General features: G+C 43.9%; 1 protein-coding gene across 1 annotated transcript in view; it reads left to right on the plus strand.

Moving 5' to 3' along the window:
• Positions 1 to 26397, plus strand: part of LOC134982190 (hippocampus abundant transcript 1 protein-like) — a 127142-nt gene extending 100745 nt beyond the window's left edge. The window contains exons 8-13 of the mRNA XM_063948709.1: positions 9590 to 9703; positions 20577 to 20648; positions 21275 to 21387; positions 21713 to 21810; positions 23915 to 24075; positions 24368 to 26397. Of these exons, the coding sequence (XP_063804779.1) occupies positions 9590 to 9703; positions 20577 to 20648; positions 21275 to 21387; positions 21713 to 21810; positions 23915 to 24075; positions 24368 to 24580 (771 nt within the window). The 3' untranslated portion in view covers positions 24581 to 26397. The remainder of the gene's footprint in view (positions 1 to 9589; positions 9704 to 20576; positions 20649 to 21274; positions 21388 to 21712; positions 21811 to 23914; positions 24076 to 24367) is intronic.
• Positions 26398 to 26706: the final 309 nt, after the last annotated feature.

Consider the following 26706-nt stretch of genomic DNA (forward strand, 5'->3'; position numbering starts at 1 on the left):
TAAATTTAAAGGACAGTAGCTGTAGCGATATATCATGTCTAAAATGTAGCCTTCCAAAATGTACCCTACTCACTGATCAGTACCGTGCACCTATAGTGAGCACTAAATATCTGTGTCCATTATCCTATTGGATTATGGCACCAGAGTAGCAGTACTGAATGAGACTAATTATTAATCTGTAACATAGTTCATACTTACCTGCTGTAGCACATATTCTACTCAATATGGCAGCAGGGGATTTCCAAGAAAGAAAAAAAAAAGACCTGGTCCCACAGGTTGCGCTGATGACTGTCATACAGTGTTTTCCAGAGGGGAGTGATCAACCATCCCCTAGCTTTGCGGATACTAGGGGCATGTGGGGGTGGTATGCTGGCATCGGAAGGTCTGATTGGCACTTACAGGTCATATGAGGGTAGTCTTATGGCACGGGTGAGGTTAGATATGTGTTTGTAAATTTGTTAGTTTTGGGGGTTTACCTGCAGCGCTGTTGCTGCCAGAAGAAACAGAGGATGATCGGCTCCTATTATGAAGCCCCTGCCGATGTACCTTTTGTGAGTATTATCCAGTCAGAAGATGGCAGGACCAACCTCATTAATAAGCATTCCCTTCTTTTGGAACTGGCCCCTCTGATACTCCTCTAACAACAAAAGTTATTAAAGACCTACATAAATCAACAAATAAAAAAAATTACAAAATCTGACAAAAGACAGATCATTTGCAGATCGTGAAGACATTGTAACCATGACTGATATCAACAAACAAGGATGGGGTGCCACTTGGGATCATCTAATAGCACGAGGTTAGAAGCAAGATAAAATAGCAACCTTGTCCACAAACAAAAGGTAGATGAAAGCATTGTTAAATGCCTGTTTACATTTTCATGAAAGAATTTTAGATTGCCATGTCTTAGTCCACTTATTCAGCTAGACAGTGTCATATATCAACCATCAAGGGGGAACGAAGAGTCACAGCATGATGAAAGAAGTACGTCATTTACTACAATGGGAAGAAAGAGATCTTCACATATAAAAAAGGAAATGTAAGGCGATTATGGTCCTGATTGAACGCAGATCCAATGGTTCAGGGTCTGCGCATGCACAAGACCGATTGTGCCTATGTAGAGGTGTGTGTATGCACAAGACTGATTGTGCCTATGTAGAGGTGTGTGTATGCACAAGACTGATTGTGCCTATGTACAGGTGTGCGCATTTACAGAACGGCTCGCAAACCCCCTTAGCACAGCAGCTTTCCTTCACTTGTGCATTACCTTACAAATCAGATTCAGACCCTATGTTGCTATAAATTAAATAAACACAAGATCCATGCACTGAAAGGAACATAGAGCCGAGCAGTAGATTTGTGAGTTTAGTAGTGAAGTACCTTCAGGATGCTCAGGAACTGACAGACCTTTCTTATCGTGTCCAAAATTAATGTCGTTCTTAGAACGAAGTCTACGTTTCTGCCTAAGGGGTTTCTCAATTCCAAATGAACCAGGATACTGTTTTTCCCCTTTTATGTCCTTAAACCAAAAAATCTAAAGGAACAAAAATTGTTTAGATTTGGTTATAGCTATTAAAAATTAAAAAGCATCTGTTGCAAGATGCATAAAAACCTGCATTTCACAGATAAACCCGAAAGTTATAAAGGGGTATCCTACTAGAACCCTGGCTGCATCATGGTTAGCGAGGCAATTGAAGTATTTTGCAAGAACTTTTTTTTCCTTCATGTAACTACACAAAGTTTAATATTAAGCTTTGATGGAAGTAGATATGGGGCCCACCTTATGCAGAATTCAACATTGGTATCACCCCATTGTGTATGTTGCCATGGAGCAAGTACAGATTATCTTCTTACCTGGTTTCCTTGGCTCCTCCATGTCCGTGTTCTGCTCGGGATGCAGTTAATTTGCCAGCTGTCGGGATCCCGACGATCAGGATACAGACACCGGAATCCCCAACAGCTGACAATGCAGACAGCCAGAATCCCGGCGCACAGGTGCTATTCCCACCTGTGCGGGAAATGTAAGGCGATTATGGTCCTGATTGAACGCAGATCCAATGGTTCAGGGTCTGCGCATGCACAAGACCGATTGTGCCTATGTAGAGGTGTGTGTATGCACAAGACTGATTGTGCCTATGTAGAGGTGTGTGTATGCACAAGACTGATTGTGCCTATGTACAGGTGTGCGCATTTACAGAACGGCTCGCAAACCCCCTTAGCACAGCAGCTTTCCTTCACTTGTGCATTACCTTACAAATCAGATTCAGACCCTATGTTGCTATAAATTAAATAAACACAAGATCCATGCACTGAAAGGAACATAGAGCCGAGCAGTAGATTTGTGAGTTTAGTAGTGAAGTACCTTCAGGATGCTCAGGAACTGACAGACCTTTCTTATCGTGTCCAAAATTAATGTCGTTCTTAGAACGAAGTCTACGTTTCTGCTTAAGGGGTTTCTCAATTCCAAATGAACCAGGATACTGTTTTTCCCCTTTTATGTCCTTAAACCAAAAAATCTAAAGGAACAAAAATTGTTTAGATTTGGTTATAGCTATTAAAAATTAAAAAGCATCTGTTGCAAGATGCATAAAAACCTGCATTTCACAGATAAACCCGAAAGTTATAAAGGGGTATCCTACTAGAACCCTGGCTGCATCATGGTTAGCGAGGCAATTGAAGTATTTTGCAAGAACTTTTTTTTCCTTCATGTAACTACACAAAGTTTAATATTAAGCTTTGATGGAAGTAGATATGGGGCCCACCTTATGCAGAATTCAACATTGGTATCACCCCATTGTGTATGTTGCCATGGAGCAAGTACAGATTATCTTCTTACCTGGTTTCCTTGGCTCCTCCATGTCCGTGTTCTGCTCGGGATGCAGTTAATTTGCCAGCTGTCGGGATCCCGACGATCAGGATACAGACACCGGAATCCCAACAGCTGACAATGCAGACAGCCAGAATCCCGGCGCACAGGTGCTATTCCCACCTGTGGGTATACGCGACACCCATAATAGATCCTGTGGTGAGCACAGCAGACCACTGAGCCCGCAGCATGTCAGGCGTAGCGAGCCCGCAAGGGAACTCTTTGCGCTTGCCCTGCTGCTGGCATTCTAGCGGGCGGGATGCCACTGTCGGGATATTGACAGCCAGCATCCCATCTGCCGGTATTACGTATGTATTCCTTCAGCTCTGCAGAAATTCAGTTATTAATGTTATGTTAAAATATGTTACAACTTGTGGAGAACCATAAGACACAAGAAAGATGGAGGTTTGGTCCTGTATACCCCCCCAGGTATGTATCTTTCTTATCCTGCCTCTGGGGGAGGGGTGGATTTAACCCCATTGTATATGTTGCCATGGAAAAAGAGAAGAGAATAGCAGACGATAAGCTCCAGTTTCCTGGTTTAACACCGTGGGGGATATTCAATTACTCGCGATCATTGATTGCGGGTAATTGTCTCGCCGGGGGCTATTCAGTTAACCCTGATAAGCTGGCTCGAGACACGGCTTATTGGGGATTTGTTTCAGGCGAAGCAAATCCCTGAAAACAGCCCTGTTTTCACACGAAAATGGGGCTGTTTCTACCGAAAACTCACAGGTTTCACTGAACCTGTGTGTTTTCAGGTGAAAAGGGTGTTTCTCTGACGTCCTAGTGGATGCTGGGACTCCGTAAGGACCATGGGGAATAGCGGCTCCGCAGGAGACAGGGCACAAGAATAAAAGCTTTAGGATCAGGTGGTGTGCACTGGCTCCTCCCCCTATGACCCTCCTCCAAGCCTCAGTTAGATTTTTGTGCCCGAACGAGAAGGGTGCAGGCTAGGTGGCTCTCCTGAGCTGCTTAGAATAAAAGTATATTTTAGGTTTTTTATTTTCAGTGAGTCCTGCTGGCAACAGGCTCACTGCATCGTGGGACTAAGGGGAGAAGAAACGGACTCACCTGCGTGCAGAGTGGATCGGGTTTCTTAGGCTACTGGACATTAGCTCCAGAGGGACGATCACAGGTTCAGCCTGGATGGGTCCCGGAGCCGCGCCGCCGGCCCCCTTACAGAGCCAGAAGAGCGAAGAGGTCCGGTGAAATCGGCGGCAGAAGACGATCCTGTCTTCAGACTAAGGTAGCGCACAGCACCACAGCTGTGCGCCATTGCTCTCAGCACACTTCACACTCCGGTCACTGAGGGTGCAGGGCGCTGGGGGGGAGCGCCCTGAGACGCAATATAACATGATATACCTTAGATTGGCTAAAGAATACATCACATATAGCTCTGGGGCTATATGGATGTATTTTAACCCCTGCCATTTTTTACAAAAAAAGCGGGAGATAGGCTCCGCCCCTTCACGACGTCCTTATCTCCTCAGCACACAAGCGCCATTTTCCCTCACAGCTCCGCTGGAAGGACGGCTCCCTGACTCTCCCCTGCAGACTTGCTACTGAATCAGGGTAAAAAAGAGAAGGGGGGGCACTATTGGCAGCTAAAAACTATATAAACAGCAGCTATAAGGGAATAACACTTATATAAGGTTATCCCTGTATATATATATATATAGCGCTTGGTGTGTGCTGGCAGACTCTCCCTCTGTCTCTCCAAAGGGCTTGTGGGGTCCTGTCCTCTATCAGAGCATTCCCGGTGTGTGTGCTGTGTGTCGGTACGTGTGTGTCGACATGTATGAGGAGGAAAATGATGTGGAGGCGGAGCAATTGCCTGGGTTAGTGATGTCACCCCCTAGGGAGTCGACACCTGACTGGATGATCGTATTTAAAGAATTAAGTGATAATGTCAGCACTTTGCAAAGAACGGTTGATGACATGAGACAGCCGGCGAATCAATTAGTGCCTGTCCAGGCGTCTCAGACACCGTCAGGGGCCCTAAAACGCCCGTTACCTCAGTGGGTCGACACAGACCCAGACACAGATACTGAGTCTAGTGTCGACGGTGAGGAGGCAAACGTAATGTCCAGTAGGGCCACACGTTACATGATCACGGCAATGAAGGAAGCATTGAACATTTCTGACACTACAAGTACCACAAAGAAGGGTATTATGTGGGGTGTGAAAAAACTACCAATAGTTTTCCCTGAGTCAGATGAGTTAAATGAGGTGTGTGATAAAGCGTGGGTTTCCCCCGACAAAAAACTGCTAATTTCTAAAAAATTATTGGCACTATATCCTTTCCCGTTAGAGGTTAGGACACATTGGGAAACACCCCCTAGGGTAGATAAGGCGCTCACACGTTTATCTAAACAAGTAGCGTTACCGTCTCCTGATACGGCCACCCTCAAAGAACCAGCAGATAGAAGGCTGGAAAATATTCTTAAAAGTATATACACACATACTGGTGTTATACTGCGACCAGCAATCGCTTCAGCCTGGATGTGCAGTGCTGGCGTCGCGTGGTCGGATTCCCTGACTGAAAATATTGATACCCTGGATAGGGACAATATACTGTTAACTATAGAGCATTTGAAGGATGCATTACTATATATGCGTGATGCACAGAGGGATATTTGCACCCTGGCATCAAGAGTAAGTGCTATGTCCATTTCTGCCAGAAGAGCGTTATGGACGCGACAGTGGTCAGGCGATGCGGATTCCAAACGACATATGGAAGTATTGCCGTATAAAGGGGAGGAGTTATTTGGGGCTGGTCTATCGGACCTGGTGGCCACGGCAACGGCTGGAAAATCCACCTTTTTACCCCAGGTCACTTCACATCAGCAGAAAAAGACACCGTCTTTTCAAACTCAGTCCTTTCGTTCCCATAAGTACAAGCGAGCTAAAGGCCATTCCTTCCTGCCACGGGGCAGAGGAAGGGGAAAAAGACTGCACCATGCAGCCGCTTCCCAGGAGCAGAAGCCCTCCCCTGCTTCTGCCAAGTCTTCAGCATGACGCTGGGGCTTTACAAGCAGACTCAGACATGGTGGGGGCCCGTCTCAAGAATTTCAACGCGCAGTGGGCTCACTCGCAAGTGGACCCCTGGATTCTACAGGTGGTATCGCAGGGGTACAAACTGGAATTCGAGGCGTTTCCCCCTCGCCGGTTCCTGAAGTCTGCTCTACCAAAGTCTCCCTCCGACAGGGAGGCAGTTTTGGAAGCCATTCACAAGCTGTATTCCCAGCAGGTGATAATCAAGGTACCCCTCCTACAACAGGGAAAGGGGTATTATTCCACGCTGTTTGTGGTACCGAAGCCGGACGGCTCGGTGAGACCAATTTTAAATCTAAAATCCCTGAACACTTACATAAAGAGGTTCAAATTCAAGATGGAATCACTCAGAGCGGTGATAGCAAACCTGGAAGAAGGGGACTATATGGTGTCTCTGGACATCAAGGATGCTTATCTCCACGTCCCAATCTACCCGTCTCACCAAGGGTACCTCAGGTTTGTAGTACAAAACTGTCATCATCAGTTTCAGACGCTGCCGTTTGGGTTGTCCACGGCACCTCGGGTCTTTACCAAGGTAATGGCCGAAATGATGATTCTTCTTCGAAGAAAAGGCATCTTAATTATCCCTTACTTGGACGATCTCCTGATAAGGGCAAGGTCCAGGGAACAGTTAGAAGTCGGAGTAGCACTATCTCAGGTAGTGTTACGTCAGCACGGGTGGATCCTAAATATTCCAAAATCGCAGCTGATTCCAACGACACGTCTACTGTTCCTAGGCATGATTCTGGACACAGTCCAGAAAAAGGTGTTTCTCCCGGAGGAGAAGGCCAGGGAGTTATCAGAGCTAGTCAGGAACCTCCTAAAACCAGGCCAGGTGTCAGTGCATCAGTGCACGAGGGTCCTGGGAAAAATGGTGGCTTCTTACGAAGCGATTCCATTCGGAAGATTCCATGCAAGAACGTTTCAGTGGGATCTACTGGACAAATGGTCCGGATCGCATCTTCAGATGCATCAGCGGATAACCCTGTCGACAAGGACAAGGGTGTCTCTTCTGTGGTGGCTGCAGAGTGCTCATCTACTAGAGGGCCGCAGATTTGGCATTCAGGATTGGATCCTGGTGACCACGGACGCCAGCCTGAGAGGCTGGGGGGCAGTCACACAAGGGAAAAAAAAAAAAAATTTCCAGGGCTTGTGGTCAAGCATGGAAACATCTCTTCATATAAACATTCTGGAACTAAGGGCCATTTACAATGCCCTAAGTCAAGCGAAACCCCTGCTTCAGGGTCAGGCGGTATTGATCCAATCGGACAACATCACGTCAGTCGCCCACGTAAACAGACAGGGCGGCACGAGAAGCAGGAGGGCAATGGCAGAAGCTGCAAGGATTCTTCGCGGGGCGAAAAATCATGTGATAGCTCTGTCAGCAGTGTTCATTCCGGGAGTGGACAACTGGGAAGCAGACTTCCTCAGCAGACACGACCTTCACCCGGGAGAGTGGGGACTTCACCCAGAAGTCTTCCACCTGATCGTAAACCGTTGGGAAAAACCAAAGGTGGACATGATGGCGTCACGTCTAAACAAAAAAACTAGACAGATATTGCGCCAGGCAAGGGACCCTCAGGCAATAGCGGTGGACGCTCTGGTGACACCGTGGGTGTACCAGTCAGTGTATGTGTTCCCTCCTCTGCCTCTCATACCAAAAGTACTGAGAATCATAAGAAGGAGAGGAGTAAGAACGATACTCGTGGTTCCGGATTGGCCAAGAAGGACTTGGTACCCGGAATTTCAAGAGATGCTCACGGAAGACCCGTGGCCTCTACCTCTAAGAAAGGACCTGCTCCAGCAGGGGCCTTGTCTGTTCCAAGACTTACCGCGGCTGCGTTTGACGGCATGGCGGTTGAACGCCGGATCCTGAAGGAAAAAGGCATTCCAGATGAAGTCATCCCTACCCTGGTCAAAGCCAGGAAGGATGTAAACGCAAAACATTATCACCGCATTTGGCGAAAATATGTTGCGTGGTGTGAGGCCAAGAAGGACCCTACAGAGGAATTTCAACTGGGTCGTTTCCTCCATTTCCTGCAAACAGGACTGTCTATGGGCCTAAAATTAGGGTCCATTAAGGTTCAAATTTCGGCCCTGTCGATTTTCTTCCAGAAAGAACTGGCTTCAGTACCTGAAGTTCAGACATTTGTAAAAGGGGTACTGCATATACAACCTCCTTTTGTGCCTCCAGTGGCACCTTGGGATCTCAATGTTGTTTTGAGGTTCCTTAAGTCACATTGGTTTGAACCACTCACCACTGTGGACTTAAAATATCTCACATGGAAGGTGACGATGCTGTTAGCCCTGGCTTCAGCCAGGCGTGTGTCAGAATTGGCGGCTTTATCATATAAAAGCCCTTACTTAATTTTTCATTCTGACAGGGCAGAATTGAGGACTCGTCCTCAATTTCTCCCTAAGGTGGTTTCTGCCTTTCACATGAACCAACCTATTGTGGTGCCTGCGGCTACTAGGGACTTGGAGGACTCCAAGTTACTTGACGTTGTCAGGGCCCTGAAAATATGTTTCCAGGACGGCGGGAGTCAGAAAGTCTGACTCGCTGTTTATCCTGTATGCACCCAACAAGCTGGGTGCTCCTGCTTCTAAGCAGACTATTGCTCGTTGGATTTGTAGTACAATTCAGCTTGCACATTCTGTGGCAGGCCTGCCACAGCCAAAATCTGTGAAAGCCCATTCCACAAGGAAAGTGGGCTCATCTTGGGCGGCTGCCCGAGGGGTCTCGGCTTTACAACTTTGCCGAGCAGCTACTTGGTCAGGGGCAAACACGTTTGCTAAATTCTACAAATTTGATACCCTGGCTGAGGAGGACCTGGAGTTCTCTCATTCGGTGCTGCAGAGTCATCCGCACTCTCCCGCCCGTTTGGGAGCTTTGGTATAATCCCCATGGTCCTTACGGAGTCCCAGCATCCACTAGGACGTCAGAGAAAATAAGATTTTACTTACCGATAAATCTATTTCTCGTAGTCCGTAGTGGATGCTGGGCGCCCATCCCAAGTGCGGATTGTCTGCAATACTTGTACATAGTTATTGTTAACTAAATCGGGTTATTGTTGTTGTGAGCCATCTTTTCAGAGGCTCCTTCGTTGTTATCATACTGTTAACTGGGTTCAGATCACAAGTTGTACGGTGTGATTGGTGTGGCTGGTATGAGTCTTACCCGGGATTCAATATCCTTCCTTATTATGTACGCTCGTCCGGGCACAGTATCCTAACTGAGGCTTGGAGGAGGGTCATAGGGGGAGGAGCCAGTGCACACCACCTGATCCTAAAGCTTTTATTCTTGTGCCCTGTCTCCTGCGGAGCCGCTATTCCCCATGGTCCTTACGGAGTCCCAGCATCCACTACGGACTACGAGAAATAGATTTATCGGTAAGTAAAATCTTATTTTTTCCAGGTGAAAAAACATCGAAGAAACATCAGGAAATATCACCCGAGTCGACGGTACTTGAATTACACCAAGTCTCTCCCTCCCCATGACCTCTGTTCTTAACTCTTTGGATCTTTATCTATTGTGTATTAATTGTGTAGAGATTTCTAATGTTTTATGATTTAATATAGTCTTACGGTTGGAAGGCCCATATTCTTTATATATTTTATAATACTGTGTTTAGTAATCTCTTCTATAAACTTCTTTATGTTTTTCAGTCATTGAAAAAGATTGGAAAAGACACCACTGTGCTTCTCATTTGTATCACGGTATTCTTTTCATATTTACCGGAAGCTGGACAGTACTCCAGCTTTTTCCTCTATCTAAAACAGGTGGGTGTTTACAGGCATCAGAATTCTGCGTCTCAGGGACACACATTGTTTTACCTCTAACCTTAAAGAATAAAGGCATTTTATATGACCAAGTAATCAGTTTGTACATTTCTATCCCCCCAGGAAGCATTACTGTATCATTTATAGATAGGATTAATATTGTTATATTCTTTATACTATTTTATTTAGGTTATATAGGCTAAAATGAGATGGAATTATGTAACATCCATATTTATCAGTAGCTGGGATACCTGGCGTCGCCTGAGTTGAAGACTGCACCCTGCAGTACACCTGCAGCAGTCATTGTTTTATTTTGTCCTCGCCTATAACCCCATTCTACCAGCTCATGGTACTCAAAGCCCCCCGGGGTGGCTGCTGTATATACGTATGCCTGCAGGAGGACCTGTAAGATCAGACAGTGATAATAATGCACACTGTGTAATGACAAAGTTTAGCATGCAAACACAGAGCGCTGACTGATGTATATGGTCACTTGAAAAACTACTAACACCAGATTAAATGTATGCGGCTGTAGGAAAGGTGATTTACTGTAACACAGCACTTTGTAGAGTAGAGATGGTTAATTACAGTGTGTTTAAAGCTTTGTACTAACTATTGCTGCAGAGTTAGGATCACTATAAGGCTTTAGGAATTGGAACACAGGATTGCTCTGCTTACAGACAGCTGACTCCATCTATTTATGAACATCGGCTATAGCTTTTGTGGTTATACCTCAACATCCATCAATGAGATGCTAGCAGTTGTCCCTGGCGTTGCCTGAGTGTGTGATAGGTGTGTGTATAATATATATGAGTGTAACTGTGTGTGTGTATTATGCATGAATGTGACTGTGTGTTATGCTGGCGATGCTCCTCCTCACTAATGGTGACCACGGGCTTTAAAGGTAAGAGGGTTTCTCTGCACACCAGTTCACACCTTGACAAAGGGGCTACGGGCCCCGAAACATTGGAAATGTGATTGTTTTTTCTAATACACTATGTGAAGATTATTACATTTTAAGACCTGGAGTGACGCCGTTTTTTCTCCTAAATATCTTTCTCTTACGTCCTAGAGGATGCTGGGGACTCCGTAAGGACCATGGGCTATAGACGGGCTCCGCAGGAGATAGGGCACCTAAAAAGAACTTTGACTATGGGTGTGCACTGGCTCCTCCCTATATGCCCCTCCTCCAGACCTCAGTTAGATCTTGTGCCCAGAGGAGAAAGGGTACAATGCAGAGAGCTCTCCAGAGTTTTCTGTTTTAAAGAATTTTGTTAGGTTTTTTATTTTCAGGGAGTCCTGTTGGCAACAGGCTCCCTGCATCGTGGGACTGAGGAGAGAGAAACAGAGCTGGCTTGTCAAGTTGGGCACTGTTTCTAAGGCTACTGGACACCATTAGCTTCAGAGGGAGTCGGAACACATGTCTCACCTGAGGTTCGTCCCGGAGTCGCGCCGCCGTCCTCCTCACAGATGCCGAAGATAGAAGCCAGGTGAGTATGAGAAGGCAAGAAGACATCAGGCGGCAGAAGACATCAGATCTTCCTGAGGTAAGCTGCATGCCATTGCTCCCAGTACACACACACAAGCAGGCACTGAAGGGTGCAGGGCGCAGGGGGGGGCGCCCTGGGCAGCAATATTCCTCATTTTGGGCAATATAAGCAGGATTAAGCTGTGGCACAGTAAATCCACAAATCCCCCGCCATTTTTTATATAAGTTTACTGGGACCGAAGCCCGCCGTCGGGTGGGCGGGCTTGATCCTCAGCACTAACCAGCGCCATTTTCTCCACAGAAACTGCATGATTAAAAGCTGGCTCCCTGATCTCTCCCCTGCTGAACTTCACAGGCTGGAAAAAGAAGAGGAGGGGGGCACTTTGGAGACTCAGTGAGTGGGAATTAAGGCTATATATATATATATATATATATATATATATATATATATATATATATATATATATATATATATATATATATATATTTTCTATCTGGTATATATATTCCAGCCGTAGAGTGAGCCTGCTGAATCGTATTACAGATCCAGCGAGCAATAGTCTGCTTCGAAGCAGGTGCGCCAATCTTATTGGCCGCATACAGGATAAACAGAGCCTCTGTTTTCCTAATTCTAGCCGTCCTGGGATCTGGAATCCTCCAGGTCACTTGTAGCCACAGGCACCACAATAGGTTGATTCACATGGAATGAAGAAACCACCTTAGGCAAAAATTGCGGACGTGTCCTCAATTCAGCTTGATCCACAAGAAAAATCAAGTAAGGGCTTTTGTGTGACAAAGCCGCCAATTCTGATACTCGCCTTGCCGATGCCAAGGCCCACAACATGACCACCTTCCAAGAAAGAAATTTCAACTCAACCTTGTTAAGCGGTTCAAACCGGTGTGATTTTAGAAACTGCAACACCACGTTGAGGTGCCACTGGAGGCACAAAAGGAGGCTGGATGTGTAGCACTCCCTTTACAAACGTCTGGACTTCTGGAAGAGAAGCCAATTCCTTCTGAAAGAAAATCGAGAGGGCCGAAATCTGAACCTTAACAGAGCCTAATTTCAGGCCCATATCCACTCCTGTCTGTAGGAAGTGGAGAAAACGACCCAGATGAAAATCTTCCGTAGGTGCATTCTTGGTCTCACACCAAGACACAGACTTTCGCCAGATACGGTGATAATGCTTAACCGTCACCTCCTTCCTAGCCTTTATTAAAGTAGGGATGACCTCTTCCGGAATCCCCTTTTTCGTTAGGATTCGGCGTTCAACCGCCATGCCGTCAAACGTAACCGCGGTAAGTCCTGAAATACACAGGGCCCCTGTTGCAACAGGTCTTCCCTCAGAGGAAGAGGCCAGGGATCTCCTGTGAGCATCTCTTGTAGATCTGAGTACCAGGCCCTTCGAGGCCAGTCTGGGACAACGAGTATCGTCTGTACTCTTCTTTGCCTTATGATCCTCAACACTTTTGTGATGAGAGGAAGAGGAGGAAACACGTAGACCGATTTGAACACCCACGGTGTTATCAGAGCGTCTACTGCCACTGCCTGAGGGTCCCGAGACCTGGCACAATACCTCCGAAGCTTTTTGTTGAGGCGTGACGCCATCATGTCTATTTGAGGAGTTCCCCAAAGACGTGTTATGTCTGCAAAGACTTCTTGATGAAGTCCCCACTCTCCTGGATGGATATCGTGTCTGCTGAGGAAGACTGCTTCCCAGTTGTCCACTCCCGGAATGAAGACAGCCGACAGAGCGCTTACATGATTTTCCGCCCAGCGAAGAATCCTGGTGGTTTCCGCCACCGCGACTCTGCTTCTTGTCCCGCCTTGGCGGTTCACATGAGCCACTGCTGTGACATTGTCTGATTGAATCAGAGCCGGTAGGTTTCGAAGAAGACTCTCCGCTTGTCGAATGCCGTTGTAAATGGCCCTGAGTTCCAACACATTGATGTGTAGACAGGACTCCTGGTCTGACCAAAGTTCCTGAAAGTTTTTTCCCTGTGTGACCGCTCCCCATCCTCAGAGACTCGCGTCCGTGGTAACCAGAATCCAGTCCTGAATCCCGAACCGGCGACCCTCCAGCAGGTGAGCACTTTGCAACCACCACAGGAGAGACACTCTGGCCTCTGGGGACAGAGTTATTTTCCGATGTAAGTGGAGATGGGACCCGGACCACTTGTCCAGAAGGTCCCATTGAAAAGTCCTTGCATGGAACCTTCCGAAGGGAATGGCCTCGTAGGCCGCCACCATTTTTCCCAGAACTCGAGTGCATTGGTGAACTGACACCCTTTTCGGTTTTAGCAGGTCTCTGACCATGTTCTGGATGTCCTGGGCTTTCTCTATTGGGAGGAAGACCTTCATTTGTTCCGTATCCAGTATCATACCTAGGAACGGTAGTCGAGTTGTCGGAATCAACTGTGACTTCGGTAGATTTAGAATCCAACCGTGTTGCTGGAGCACTCTCAGAGAGAGTGCCACACTGCTCAGCAATTTCTCCCTTGATCTCTCTTTTATCAGGAGATCGTCTAAGTATGGGATAATTGTGACTCCATGCTTGCGCAGGACCACCATCATTTCCGCCATTATCTTGGTGAAAATCCTCGGGGCCGTGGAAAGTCCAAACGGCAATGTCTGAAATTGGTAATGACAATCCTGTACAGCGAATCTCAGGTATTCCTGATGGGGGGCATATATGGGGACATGAAGGTACGCATCCTTTATGTCCAGAGACACCATAAACTCCCCCTCCTCCATGTTGGCTATTATCGCTCTGAGTGATTCCATTTTGAACGTTCTCCTTGACGTCTCCAGACTCTGTCACGTCTGTCACATGTGCTCAGTGATAACCTGCTTTCATCTGTGAAGAGCATAGGGCGCCAGTGGCGAATTTGCCAATCTTGGTGTTCTCTGGCAAATGCCAAACGTCCTGCACGGTGTTGGGCTGTAAGCACAACCCCCACCTGTGGGCGTCGGGCCCTCATACCACCCTCATGGAGTCTGTTTCTAATCGTTTGAGTAGACACATGCACATTTGTGGCTTGCTGGAGGTCATTTTGCAGGGCTCTGGCAGTGCTCCTCCTGTTCCTACTTGCACAAAGGTGGAGGTAGCGGTCCTGCTGCTGGGTTGTTGCCCTCCTACGGTCTCCTACACGTCTCCTGATGTACTGGCCTGTCTCCTGGTAGCGCCTCCATGCTCTGGGCACTACGCTGACGGACACAGCAAACCTTCTTGCCACAGCTCGCATTGATGTGCCATCCTGGATGAGCTGCACTACCTGAGCCACTTGTGTGGATTGTAGGGAGGTCATACAGGCACGTGGAGGCCACACACACTACTGAGCCTCATTTTGACTTGTTTTAAGGACATTACATCAAAGTTGGATCAGCCTGTAGTGTGTTTTTCCACTTTAATTTTGAGGGTGACTCCAAATCCAGACCTCCATGGGTTAATAAATTTGATTTTCATAGATAATTTTTGTGTGATTTTGTTGTCAGCACATTCAACTATATAAAGAACAAAGTATTTAATAAGAATATTTCATTCGTTCAGATCTAGAGTGTTATTTCAGTGTTCCCTTTATTTTTTTGAACAATATATATATATATATATATATATACTGTGTGAGTGTGTATGTGTGTATATGTGTGTGTGTGTGTGTGTATATATATATATATATATATATATATATATATATATATATATATATATATATATATATATATATATATATATATATATATATATATATATAATAGCATTCGTTGGGCGGCACTCATACGTCTTGCAAATGAACACAGGATCCCGATACGGGAGATCCTGTGTTCATTTGCAAGACGCATGAGTGCCGCCCAACGAATGCTGTATGTTTTACGGTCTCTGCACGGGGACCGTTACATGGGAGGTCACTGACGCAATTAATCTAACACAGACAAGGAGTGCCGGCACATTGTACTCGTTATATATATATATATATATATATATATATATATATATAATCGTTTTGGATATGTTTACATACATGTTTTTCACCTAATTCCCTCATAAAAAAACCCGACAATTTCTGAGTGGTTTTAGGGGAAAAAAAATTGTCAGTTAAGTGGTTATAGCAGACATTCCCAACCACTGTCCTTCAAGGCACACCAAAAGTGCAGCTTTTAGTGATATCCAGGCTGCAGCACAGATGGTTAAACCAAAATAACTGAGCTACTAATTAAGTCACCTGTGCTGAAGCCTGGACATCACTAAAACCTGCACTGTTAGTGTGCTTTGAGGACTGTGGTTGGGAATGCCTGGGTTATAGTATGGTAAGCCTAGTATATTATGTATATGACAGTGTGTGGCCCTGATGAAGTTCAGACCTAGGCAAAAGCCTAATCCTGGTCAAACTACATCACCATGCCAAATTTGGTGACGCTAAGCACAAAAATCTGCCCATGCATAAATGACAGACAGACGTAACTTTCTCACTTATTATATAAATCAGTGGTTCTCAAACTCAGTCCTCAGGTCCCCAAACAGTCCGCGGTTACCAGGTAACCCAGCAGGTGCACAGGTGTATTCATTACTTACTGACACATTTTAAAGGATCCACAGGTAGTGCTAATTATTTCCCATGCGATTCTGGGGCAGATTTATTGAGCCTGGTGAAGTGATAAAGTGGAAGGTGATAAAGCTCCAGCCAGTCAGCGCCTGTCATTTCTCAAACCCAGCCTGTAACATGGAAGTTATGAGCTGATTGCTGATACTTTATCACTTTTCATTATCTGCCCCTCAGTGAGGAAACCTGTAAAACATGCACTGTGTGGGGTCCCGAGGACAGAGTTTGAGAACCTGTGATATTGATGTACCAGCCATTTTTATTTACACCACAAAATATACCTTTACATTTTATTCTGCAACTTGTAGTTAAATGGACATTAAATGAGTTTGCTTTATCAGACGTTTAGTATACCATTGTAAGCCATGGTTTTGGGTGTGTCATGGTCCGTTTTTTAATTTTATTCCCAACTTGCACATTATATTTTAAAACGTCCATTAACATTAGCTTAGCTTAGACCTAACTGCTCTGCTTGTAGGCTGAAGAGCTGCCAGGATATCTCTCCAGCCACAGATGTTCTGAGTTCTCTGTTCTAATACATGGTGGGTGGAGGTATTTACATAGACATATATTTAATAGGTTTTTTAAAAAAAATATTTGTGTGACTGAATGTGATTTAGGGTAAACTTTTTACCTTAGTTTATAAATTGAGTAACGTTTATAGGGGTATATGCAATTGCGGTCGAATTCCCGAAATTGTCGAATTTCGGGTCATTTTCGCCCAAAAAAAAAAAATCGTCAATGCAATTCAGTGCTTTCCGTCAAAAAAACGGACTTTTGAAATTCGACTTTTTGCAAATTCGACTTTTCTGCAATGATACAAGTGCTGCAATTCGACAAAAGCATATTCAATTCAAGTTTGGAAATTCGACAGCAGTGCTTTTAGACAGTAAATTCGTCATTTTCAATCCGCCACACTTTGGAGGGTGAAAACAATAAAAAAAAATTTAAACATCTTTTTTTTTTTGTGGTGTTTTTTTTTTTTTGGGGAATAGCATATCTATTTATATTAGAAGGGATTAGGTACTTTTTTTTTTTTTTTTTTTTGGAGGCACAAGTATTTATATATTTTTAAAAATATATTTTTTTTATTTTTTTTTTATTGCTGGAACGGTAAAATAAAAAAATAAAAAAAATGGCGTGGGGTCCCCCCTCCAAAGCATAACCAGCCTCGGGCTCTTCGAGCTGGTCCTGGTTCTAAAAATGCGGGGAAAAATTGGGCAGGGATCCCCCGTATTTTTAAAACCAGCACCGGGCTCTGCGCCTGGTGCTGGTGCAAAAAATACGGGGGACAAAACGAGCAGGGGTCCCCCGTATTTTTCACACCAGCATCGGGCTCCACTAGCTGGACAGATAATGCCACAGCCGGGGGTCACTTTTATACAGTGCCCTGCGGCCGTGGCATTAAATATCCAACTAGTCACCCCTGGCCGGGGTACCCTGGGGGAGTGGGGTCCCCTTCAATCAAGGGGTCCCCCCCCCCCCAGCCACCCAAGGGCCAGGGGTGAAGCCCGAGGCTGTCCCCCCCCATCCAAGGGCTGCGGATGGAAGGCTGATAGCCTTGAGTAAAATGACAGAATATTGTTTTTTCCAGAAGAACTACAAGTCCCAGCAAGCCTCCCCCGCAAGCTGGTACTTGGAGAACCACAAGTACCAGCATGCGTGAGAAAAACAGGCCCGCTGGTACCTGTAGTTCTACTGGGGAAAAAATACCCAAATAAAAACAGGACACAGACACCGTGACAGTAAAACTTTATTATACACTGCCGACACACACATACTTGCCTATGTTCACACGCCGACATCGGTCCTCTTCTCCATGTAGAATCCACGGATACCTGAAAAGAAAAGTTCAATATACTCACCTCAGCCAGGGTCCAGAGATAAATCCACGTACTTGGCAAAAAAAGAAAACGGACACACGGACCACCGGACTGAAAGGGGTCCCATGCTGACACATGAGACCCCTTTCCACGAATGAGACCAGTCAGTGACAGCTGTCACACAAAGGTCTCTAAAGCCAATCAGGAAGCGCAACTTCGTTGCGCTCACCTGATTGGCTGTGCGCTGTCTGAACTCAGACAGCGCATCGCACAGCTCCGTCCATTATATTCAATGGTGGGAACTTAGCGGCTAGCGGTGAGGTCACCCGCCGGTCAGCGGCTGACCGCGGGTAACCCCACCGCTGACGGCAAAGTTCCCACCATTGAAACTAATGGAGCGGCTTTGCGATGCGCTGTCTGACAGCTCAGACAGCGCACAGCCAATCAGGTGAGCGCCACGGAAGTAGCGCTTCCTGATTGGCTGAAGGGACTTCAGTGACAGGAGTCACGTGATGTCCCGGCATTCGTGGAAAGGGGTCTCATGTGAAAGCATGGGACCCCTTTCAGTCCGGCATGGAACGGGTGTTCGTTTTTTTTTTTTAACAAGTTCGTGGATTATCTCTGGACGTGGATGTACCTCTGGACGCTGGAAGGTGAGTATAATTGTTTTCACAGGTACCCTCGGATCGTCGGAGACCGTGGCAGTCGGCGTGTCAACATAGGTAAGTATGTGTGTGTCGGCAGTGTGTAATAAAGTTTTACTTGTCACGGTGTGTGTGTCCTGTTTTTATTTGGGTATTTTTTTTCCAGTAGAACTACAGGTACCAGCGGGCCCGTATTTCTCCCGCATGCTGGTACTTGTGGTTCGCCAAGTACCAGCTTGCGGGGGAGGCTTGCTGGGACTTGTAGTACTGCTGGAAAAAACAATATTCTTGTCATTTTACTCAAGGCTATCAGCCTCCCATCCGCAGCCTTTGGATGGGGGGGACAGCCTCGGGCTTCACCCCTGGCCCTTGGGTGGCTGGGGGGGGGGACCCCTTGATTGAAGGGGTCCCCACTCCCCCAGGGTACCCCGGCCAGGGGTGACTAGTTGGATATTTAATGCCACGGCCGCAGGGCACTGTATAAAAGTGACCCCCGGCTGTGGCATTATCTGTCCAGCTAGTGGAGCCCGATGCTGGTGTGAAAAATACGGGGGACCCCTACTCGTTTTGTCCCCCGTATTTTTTGCACCAGCACCAGGCGCAGAGCCCGGTGCTGGTTTTAAAAATACGGGGGATCCCTGCCCAATTTTCCCCCGCATTTTTAGAAACAGGACCAGCTCGAAGAGCCCGAGGCTGGTTATGCTTTGGACCCCACGCCATTTTTTTTCCGGGTTTTTCCCGTTTTTTTAAATCGCGGCAAAATCCGGCAAATCGGCCGATTTTCGCCCGCGGGACTGTCGAATCCGTTTTTCATTGAATATGGTGAATTCCGGCAGCCACCTGCCGGAATTCACCTGTCGAATTGTGTCGAATTAAAAAACGGCGATAATTTGCCGCGATTCGCCGTGAATTGCATATACCCCATAATTATCATTAATATACCTTTTTTCTATTTATTATGCTATCCCCACCATTAGCAGCACAACAGCATTTCTTTTGAAGCTGTTTATTGTCAATTTACCTACAATCAAAATCCCTACTGTCAAAATACCGACAACCATTGACCGACATGGTCAAAATACCGACATTAAAAATGTCGACATGGTCAAAATACAGACATTTAAAATGTCAAAAAATCGCCATGAGTTTTTCATGTTTTATTCATTGAAACCGACTTGTTCATACTTGACCATCCCAGTGGATGTGGAGGGGGAATATACAGTAATAGTGGCGAGCGCAGCGGTACACTTATACGGTGTCCATGTTGACCTATATCGACATACACACCAACATTTTTAAAAGCGTCGACTTTTTGACCTGTCTACATTTCAAATGTCTGCATTTTGACCATGTTGGCATTTTGACCATCGGTCAATTGTTGTCGCTATTTTGACCATCTGGATTTTGATTGTAGGTACATCATACTGGTCCCATTTATTGACCACATATGTTAACTTAAGGTAAAGCTGAGAGACTTCAGGAGAAGTTACAGTTCTGTAGCTCAGACATTGTCACACTCTGCATAAAACCCATGCAGTAAACCCTCCACAAAGGTAAGCTACTGATTTGCATCTTCCCTAATGTCAGAAGCTACATTAGAATGAAATTGCAATATTTGGCATAGCCTTTGAATGTGGCATACAAAGCACATTTGCAGACCTTGCAGCTTTGTATGCGAATCCAGTCGAGGCCTTTTAAGTTGGTTTACAAAACTGATGGCACTAATACGGCACTAAATGAAACAACCCGCGATTTGCAAGAGGTGCGGGACTATGTGTGAGCCTGCCCGTTTTTTTTTTTTTTTTTTAAAGCAGCAATCATTTACAAGGCAAAACCAACCTGGCTTTGCCTTGTAAATGATTGTGCGAGTTTGCCCGTTTTTTTTTTTTTTTTTAAAGCGGCACCTCCGGCAACTCCAGGCTATTATATTTAGCCTGTGATGTTCTCTGTGTGTTACACACAACACTCTTGGTCCGCAGGACTGCAGTGAGAGGGAGAAAAGGCTGGGCACAAGAAATTTAAATGTATTAATAAATGCAAAAGTGTGTTGCATGCAGACTCTGATCAGTGTTGGCTCTGTGCACAAAACACACAAAGCTACCATGTGGGTTACTTATTCATTTGTACTGTGTGCAGATCACATGCTTCTATATATTTAAGCAGTCCATCAGTTTCCTGTTTGTTTTCTTCATCTTAAACCTCCATCATGTGGCCAGATGTAAAACGATTGCTATGAACCTCTGCAACACACATGATCTCCTTATCGTGTTTATATTTCTGTCAATACGCAAATAATAACTTTTTGATTTTTATTGCAGATCATAGGCTTTACTCAAGGTAGTATTGCAGCATTCATAGCAGTGGTGGGGATTTTGTCCATCTTAGCTCAGGTATGTCCTTCATTTAAATTCAAATCCACACCTTTCATATATTTATTACAGGTTGAGTATCCCATATCCATATATTCCGAAATACGGAATATTCCGAAATACGGAGTTTTTTGAGTGAGAGTGAGATAGTGAAATCTTTGTTTTTTGATGGCTCAGTTTACACAAACTTTGTTTAATACACAAAGTTATTAATAATATTGTATTAAATGACCTTCAGGCTGTGTATACAAGGTGTATATGAAACATAAATGAATTGTGTGTATGTACACACACTTTGTTTAATGCACAAAGTTATAAAAAAATATTGGCAAAAATTACCTTCAGGCTGTGTGTATAAGGTGTATATGAAAAATAAATGCATTCTGTGCTTAGATTTAGGTCCCATCACCATGATATCTCATTATGGTATCTAATTATTCCAAAATACGGAAAAATCCGTTATCCAAAATACCTCTGGTCCCAAGTATTTTGGATAAGGGATACTCAACCTGTATTGTGTTTGTTATTTTGAATGTTTTACTGTGGATTATGGCTTTTATAATATGCATCCTTAAAAAAACAAAAATGAAAATCCTGTGTGGAAGTGGGATACAGTTTGAACATGACTTATTTTGCTGTTTTTCCAGACATTGTTTCTCGGTATATTAATGCGATCAATTGGAAACAAGAATACAGTTCTCCTTGGTCTGGGGTTTCAGATGTTCCAGCTGGCCTGGTATGGTTTTGGCTCACAGCCGTGGTAAGTGATGTCTCTGTGTGCTTTTACACATCTGAGTGTTTTATGTTTATTACTTTCTCACACGAAGTATAATACATTGCCCCATTGTTTTACTACAGTATACAAAGTGATACTGAATTATGCATTGTTATGTAATGAAATATGATCATTTGTTTACTGATTATATATACACTTTTAAAATATATGATTTTTGAACATGGATTTAAAATATTAAGCTGGGAAATGTAGGCTTTGACTACACAGAAAGCACTGATGGGTTGGATTGTACGCCTATTGTTATGTATAGTTTACCACTCATTGCCCGGTCCTGTTTGCTCATTACCAGGATGATCTGGGCAGCTGGGGCCGTGGCTGCAATGTCTAGTATCACATTTCCTGCAGTGAGTGCTCTGATTTCCCGGAATGCTGAACTGGATCAACAAGGTAGTTTTTCTTATCACACTACAACTTGGGTCCTAATAAGGTTTCTAGGTTTCCAGTGCAGATATCTTTTTAATTGTAATTGCACGAAATGTACCGCTGCCTGAAGAAAAAGTAAACTTTGTGGCACGTGTGTAAAGGAGATGTCAGAAATGAAGAGTTGTGTGATGTAAGCATACTCTTTGGGTGGAATTCAAATGTCTGAAAAGTCGGTTGGGTGTCTGTTTTTTCCTGTCTATTAGATAGGAAAAAACAGACTCCCAACTGACTTTTCAAACATTTGAATATCCCCCTTTATGTAAGCTCCCACGGGTATGGCTCTATATCCCTGACCATAGCACTATGCTTACTCTCAGTGCTCCTTGTCTCTTGTATCCTAGTCCCTTTCACTGACTGAGACTCTGTATGCTCATTGGGTACAGGCTCATTGAGGCTGAACGGCCTTACCCTCTATATAGCTTATCCCACTTACCAGTCAAGATACAGGGAATTAACCCAGCCCTTGCCTCTTGTCAACTTCCCATGTTGTTTTGTATCTGAGTTTCTCCTAAGATATGTTAACTTACAGTAAATGTATCAATGATATATCTGTTTTCCCTGTTACTTTGTATATTCACTGTACGGCGCAGTTTAAATAGTGGAGCCTTAAAAATAAAAGATGAGCTAATACAAGAGAAGTAATAAATGTACTCTGAAACTTTGCATTTTATATCATACTTTATTGTGTTTACCAATTTCCACTTAATGGGCTAGAAAGCCTAAGATCAGACTTAATGGAAATACTGTACATCTAGGGCGGTGTCCTATTAGCAGCTGTACTTTACCGCTGCTAATAGGCGGCAGGGGGCTATCCAATTATCCCCAACGCTGGCATCCTTTTCCCTCATTGCCGCTACTTATCGGGGATTTTGCTTTGGGTACCTCAGGCAACAGAAGCATAGTCTGCGATAAGGGGATGCCGGAGCCGTGATAACACATAGGATCGGGGATATGTGTTTTCATGCAATCGCGTGTCCAATTTTGGCTGATCAAAGCAGCTTATTGCAATGATGGGTATATGCATGGCTAATCTCCAATGCGTGAATATCCTCAGCCCTATGGAAGAACACCTTATTATATTATGTGCAGGATACAGATGGGTCCTCCTACACTTTTGATGCATTCGCGCCACCAGCCCCAGGTTCCATGCAACTCTATCACTGAGCGTCTTTTTTGCATCTTTTTCACAAAAAATGTGTCTTAGTCACAATGTGATGTGACTAGGACTCCCCAGAAGACTGTTGATTAACTTGATACGTGACACTTGTGTATCTGTGTGCGACCGAGTCTGAACCTCTATACAAAGTGCTACGATGTAGCTGACACAGTATTTTCCATGCCTAATTCACTTGTGCTTCATATACAGACTTAGTCACAAACAGATATACTAGTGTCACTTATCAAATTTAATCAGTGCAGATTGCGATTAAGACACATTCTTAGGCGAAAAAGACACTCGGCACTAGCAAAGTTGCACAAGGCCTGGCGGCACACTTGTACCATGTGTATTGATACACATGTCCGCCCTTGGCTGCTGTGTATGTTTATAGTCTGACCTAGAGGCACAGAGAGAGAAACTACGTTCACCAAAGGGAAATTTACCCTTTAGTTATACCTACCTGACACAACAGGGAGACTACTTTCAGAAAATAATTTCATGGGCAAAACAAAGTGTTTTTGTTTTGTTGTTGTACTATTTTACTGATTGTTTACATAGTAACGCTTTGCATGACATTTCACACTGCTGATGTATTCTCTAATTTTGTAATCTCGCATAACTACTAGGAATGACATTAATGCCTCAGAAGGTTCAGGGCGTTGGCCACAGTTTTGAATTAATTCTGGCTTGTCCACATATTTTGATCAGCAATATAAAGTGATTTGGCAGCATCAACTATTATGAGCTGCTCAAGTTAACCAAGGACCATTATTGTGCTTTCCTGTTAGGACTGCAGAGATCTCGCTGTACACAATGCAGCACACATCTGAAGTGTTTGGCCTGCAGTATAACAGCGATTAACATGTTGTCATACATAAGCTAACATAAACATTTTTGTTACTAATGCAGGTGTTGCACAAGGTATGGTGACGGGTATTCGCGGTTTATGCAATGGTCTAGGCCCAGCGCTTTATGGTTTCGTTTTCTTTATGTTCCACGTGGAACTTGGGGGATTAGTACCAGTGCCCAGCTCGGAGGACAAGACCCCCAGCAAGGATCCTACTGATGAGGTAAGCATGTAAAATGTTACACATTAGCCCAGTGGTTCCCAAACGCGGTCCCCCAGGCACCCCAACACCCCTGGTTTTAAGGATATCATTCTTAGGCACAGGTTACTTAATTAGGACCTCATTCAGTTTGATTATACAATCTGTGTACAAGCAGGGATATCCCTAAAACCTGGACGGTTGCGGTGACTTGAAGTCCACGCTTGGGAACCACTGCATTAGCCTGTGTATAAAAGCTGTTGTTATATGTAATGTCACTTTCTTTTTCTTTTTTTCTTCTATTTCCTAATTACAGGGAGCAGTTATTCCAGGACCACCCTTTTTATTTGGAGCAGTTGCTGTCCTCCTCGCGTTTATGGTTGCCTTGTTCATCCCCGAACACAGCAGTCACTCTATCAAAACTATTGGTGGTGGGAAGCACAGTAATAGCAGCAACCCTCAGACAAATAATTCAGACCACGGTGGAGATGAGGACATAGAACCCCTGTTACAAGACACCAGCGTGTGACGCTTTCCCAAATTATTCCTTGGCATCACCTGAAGGTGAACTCACAGAGAATGTATCAAACTCTGCTGACGAAAATAGAAATAATAGCGAATACCAGACGGCAACCACAAAACATGTTACATTGGATCTCCATGCAGACTCTATAAAGACTGCCATTATTTAACTTTTGTTTCTTTTTCTATTATTATTATTATTATTTTTTTTTTACTTGTCTAAAATATCGGTTATTACCTATTCACTGCATGGGAGGTTGCATGTGTAGCAGAAATCTCCAGCAGTAAAGCCGCTAAAGGTTTGAGATTGTGTTTTCCTATTTATGCTACCTCAAACCTTGTCATTGCGTATTTATATTGACTGTTGAAAAAAGAAATCTAGATATTGCAGTGACAGAGCATCGAATTCTGAAAGGTACATATGCAAAGAGAGCCGGTGTTGTGATAGCACCCTATAGTGCCTACCAGTACACTTCCGTGCTTGTGTTGTTGGTTTTGCCTTTCTTGCTGCATTATTCAGAGTAGCCTTGTCTTCTGAACACGTAAAGTTATCAAATAACTTGTTTACAGAGACGCTAGTCCTATGATGAATGCAATGCTGCAGGAATTCCCAAACCGCCACTCTCTAAATCGGCAAACTATCAGACATATCGTGACAGTTACTACATGGACAAACCACAAAAATAAATCCGTTTACAGCTTAACTCGTCCTGTAAGAAACCCTTTAAGCGCAGTCACTGTTAAGTATGTGTTCTTTAATATTGTGTCCTTTTGAGCATCACTTATGGATACAGATTGTGGGCTACCACGTTTTTCTTGTCCCATAAAGACAAGTGTTTATTTGCACAGAGAATTGTATGAGATTGTAAATGCAAAAAAAGTGACGCAGTTTTGTGGTTTAAAAAAAACAACAAAAGTTAAAATAAGATATAGACTGATCATAAGTGGTATGGCAGCTTTTTCATATCATGTAATCCGTTTGCACAATGCAAAACATTGCAGAGGTACTTTTTGCCAGGAATGGTTTAAAGAAGCAGCATCCTAAGATAGATATTTTTGAAGTAGACTGCAAATGACACCTTATAAATAAAGTACCTAAATGCTAGGGGGCATTGGCTGTATACAGGTAAGTGCACTTACCTGTAATGGTAGGGTCATATGTTAATTATATCATGACAACATTCCTAATTTAAGGAGGATTCCTAACATAATGCAGGTGGATGCTAAAAGCTAATATAGATTCTTATTCTCTATCCAGATATTAAAGGTCACCTCATTTATTACACCCCAGCCTTAACTGCTATGTAGAGTGTATTGGACACATATCATAGCCTTCATATAAGAAACTCTTCCTACACTGCTTTGATCAAAGAAATATGCAGATTACTATTTTCTTTTTCTAACTCAAAGTTTGTCACATCAGTTTTTTTCAAATGTCACTTGCTAAGATTGAAAATTTATGAGAGTATACAAACATACATGTATTTTTCTGAAACGGACATAAACCATTAAAAGAAAAGATAAAATCTCTTTAACGGAGCACTGCTTTTAATGTTTTATATGTAGATATTTGTAAAAAAAAAGTTTTCTTTTTCCCTACTGAGAGGCTGTGTATATCTTGTATTTATAACTGTAACAAGATTCTTGACAGAAAATATACTGCTTTTATATAAAGGATTATCTATGACTGAATGTTTTTTTTTCTTAATATATATTTTGGGAAGATATACCTTCAACAGAGATGGCATACATTTTGTAATATGCATTTGGTTTGTATTTTAGCAAAGATTGTCTTGTAATAAATAGGGCATATTATACTTGGAACTGTAGTATGGAAAATGTAAACTTTTTTTGATATTATTATTATTATTATTATTATTATTATTAGTTTAACATTGCTGGGGGGTTAAAGAAGAAATGTCTCCTATTTTTGGGGTGTATAAGGTGCCTCCACTCACAATGACAATACCTCCCAATAATCTGTCGATTTAATTGGATATGTTCCAATTTTCTAGTAAATCTACAAATTGTACATATTTAAGAGATACTTGCCAAAAAATATTTTTTATTGTTGTAAAGATAGTAATTATTATAGTCTTCCGATGAATGTCAGACCAGCTGTAGTTCACCCGT

This window comes from Pseudophryne corroboree, chromosome 1, assembly GCF_028390025.1.
Source record: "Pseudophryne corroboree isolate aPseCor3 chromosome 1, aPseCor3.hap2, whole genome shotgun sequence".
NCBI classification, from domain to species: domain Eukaryota; kingdom Metazoa; phylum Chordata; class Amphibia; order Anura; family Myobatrachidae; genus Pseudophryne; species Pseudophryne corroboree.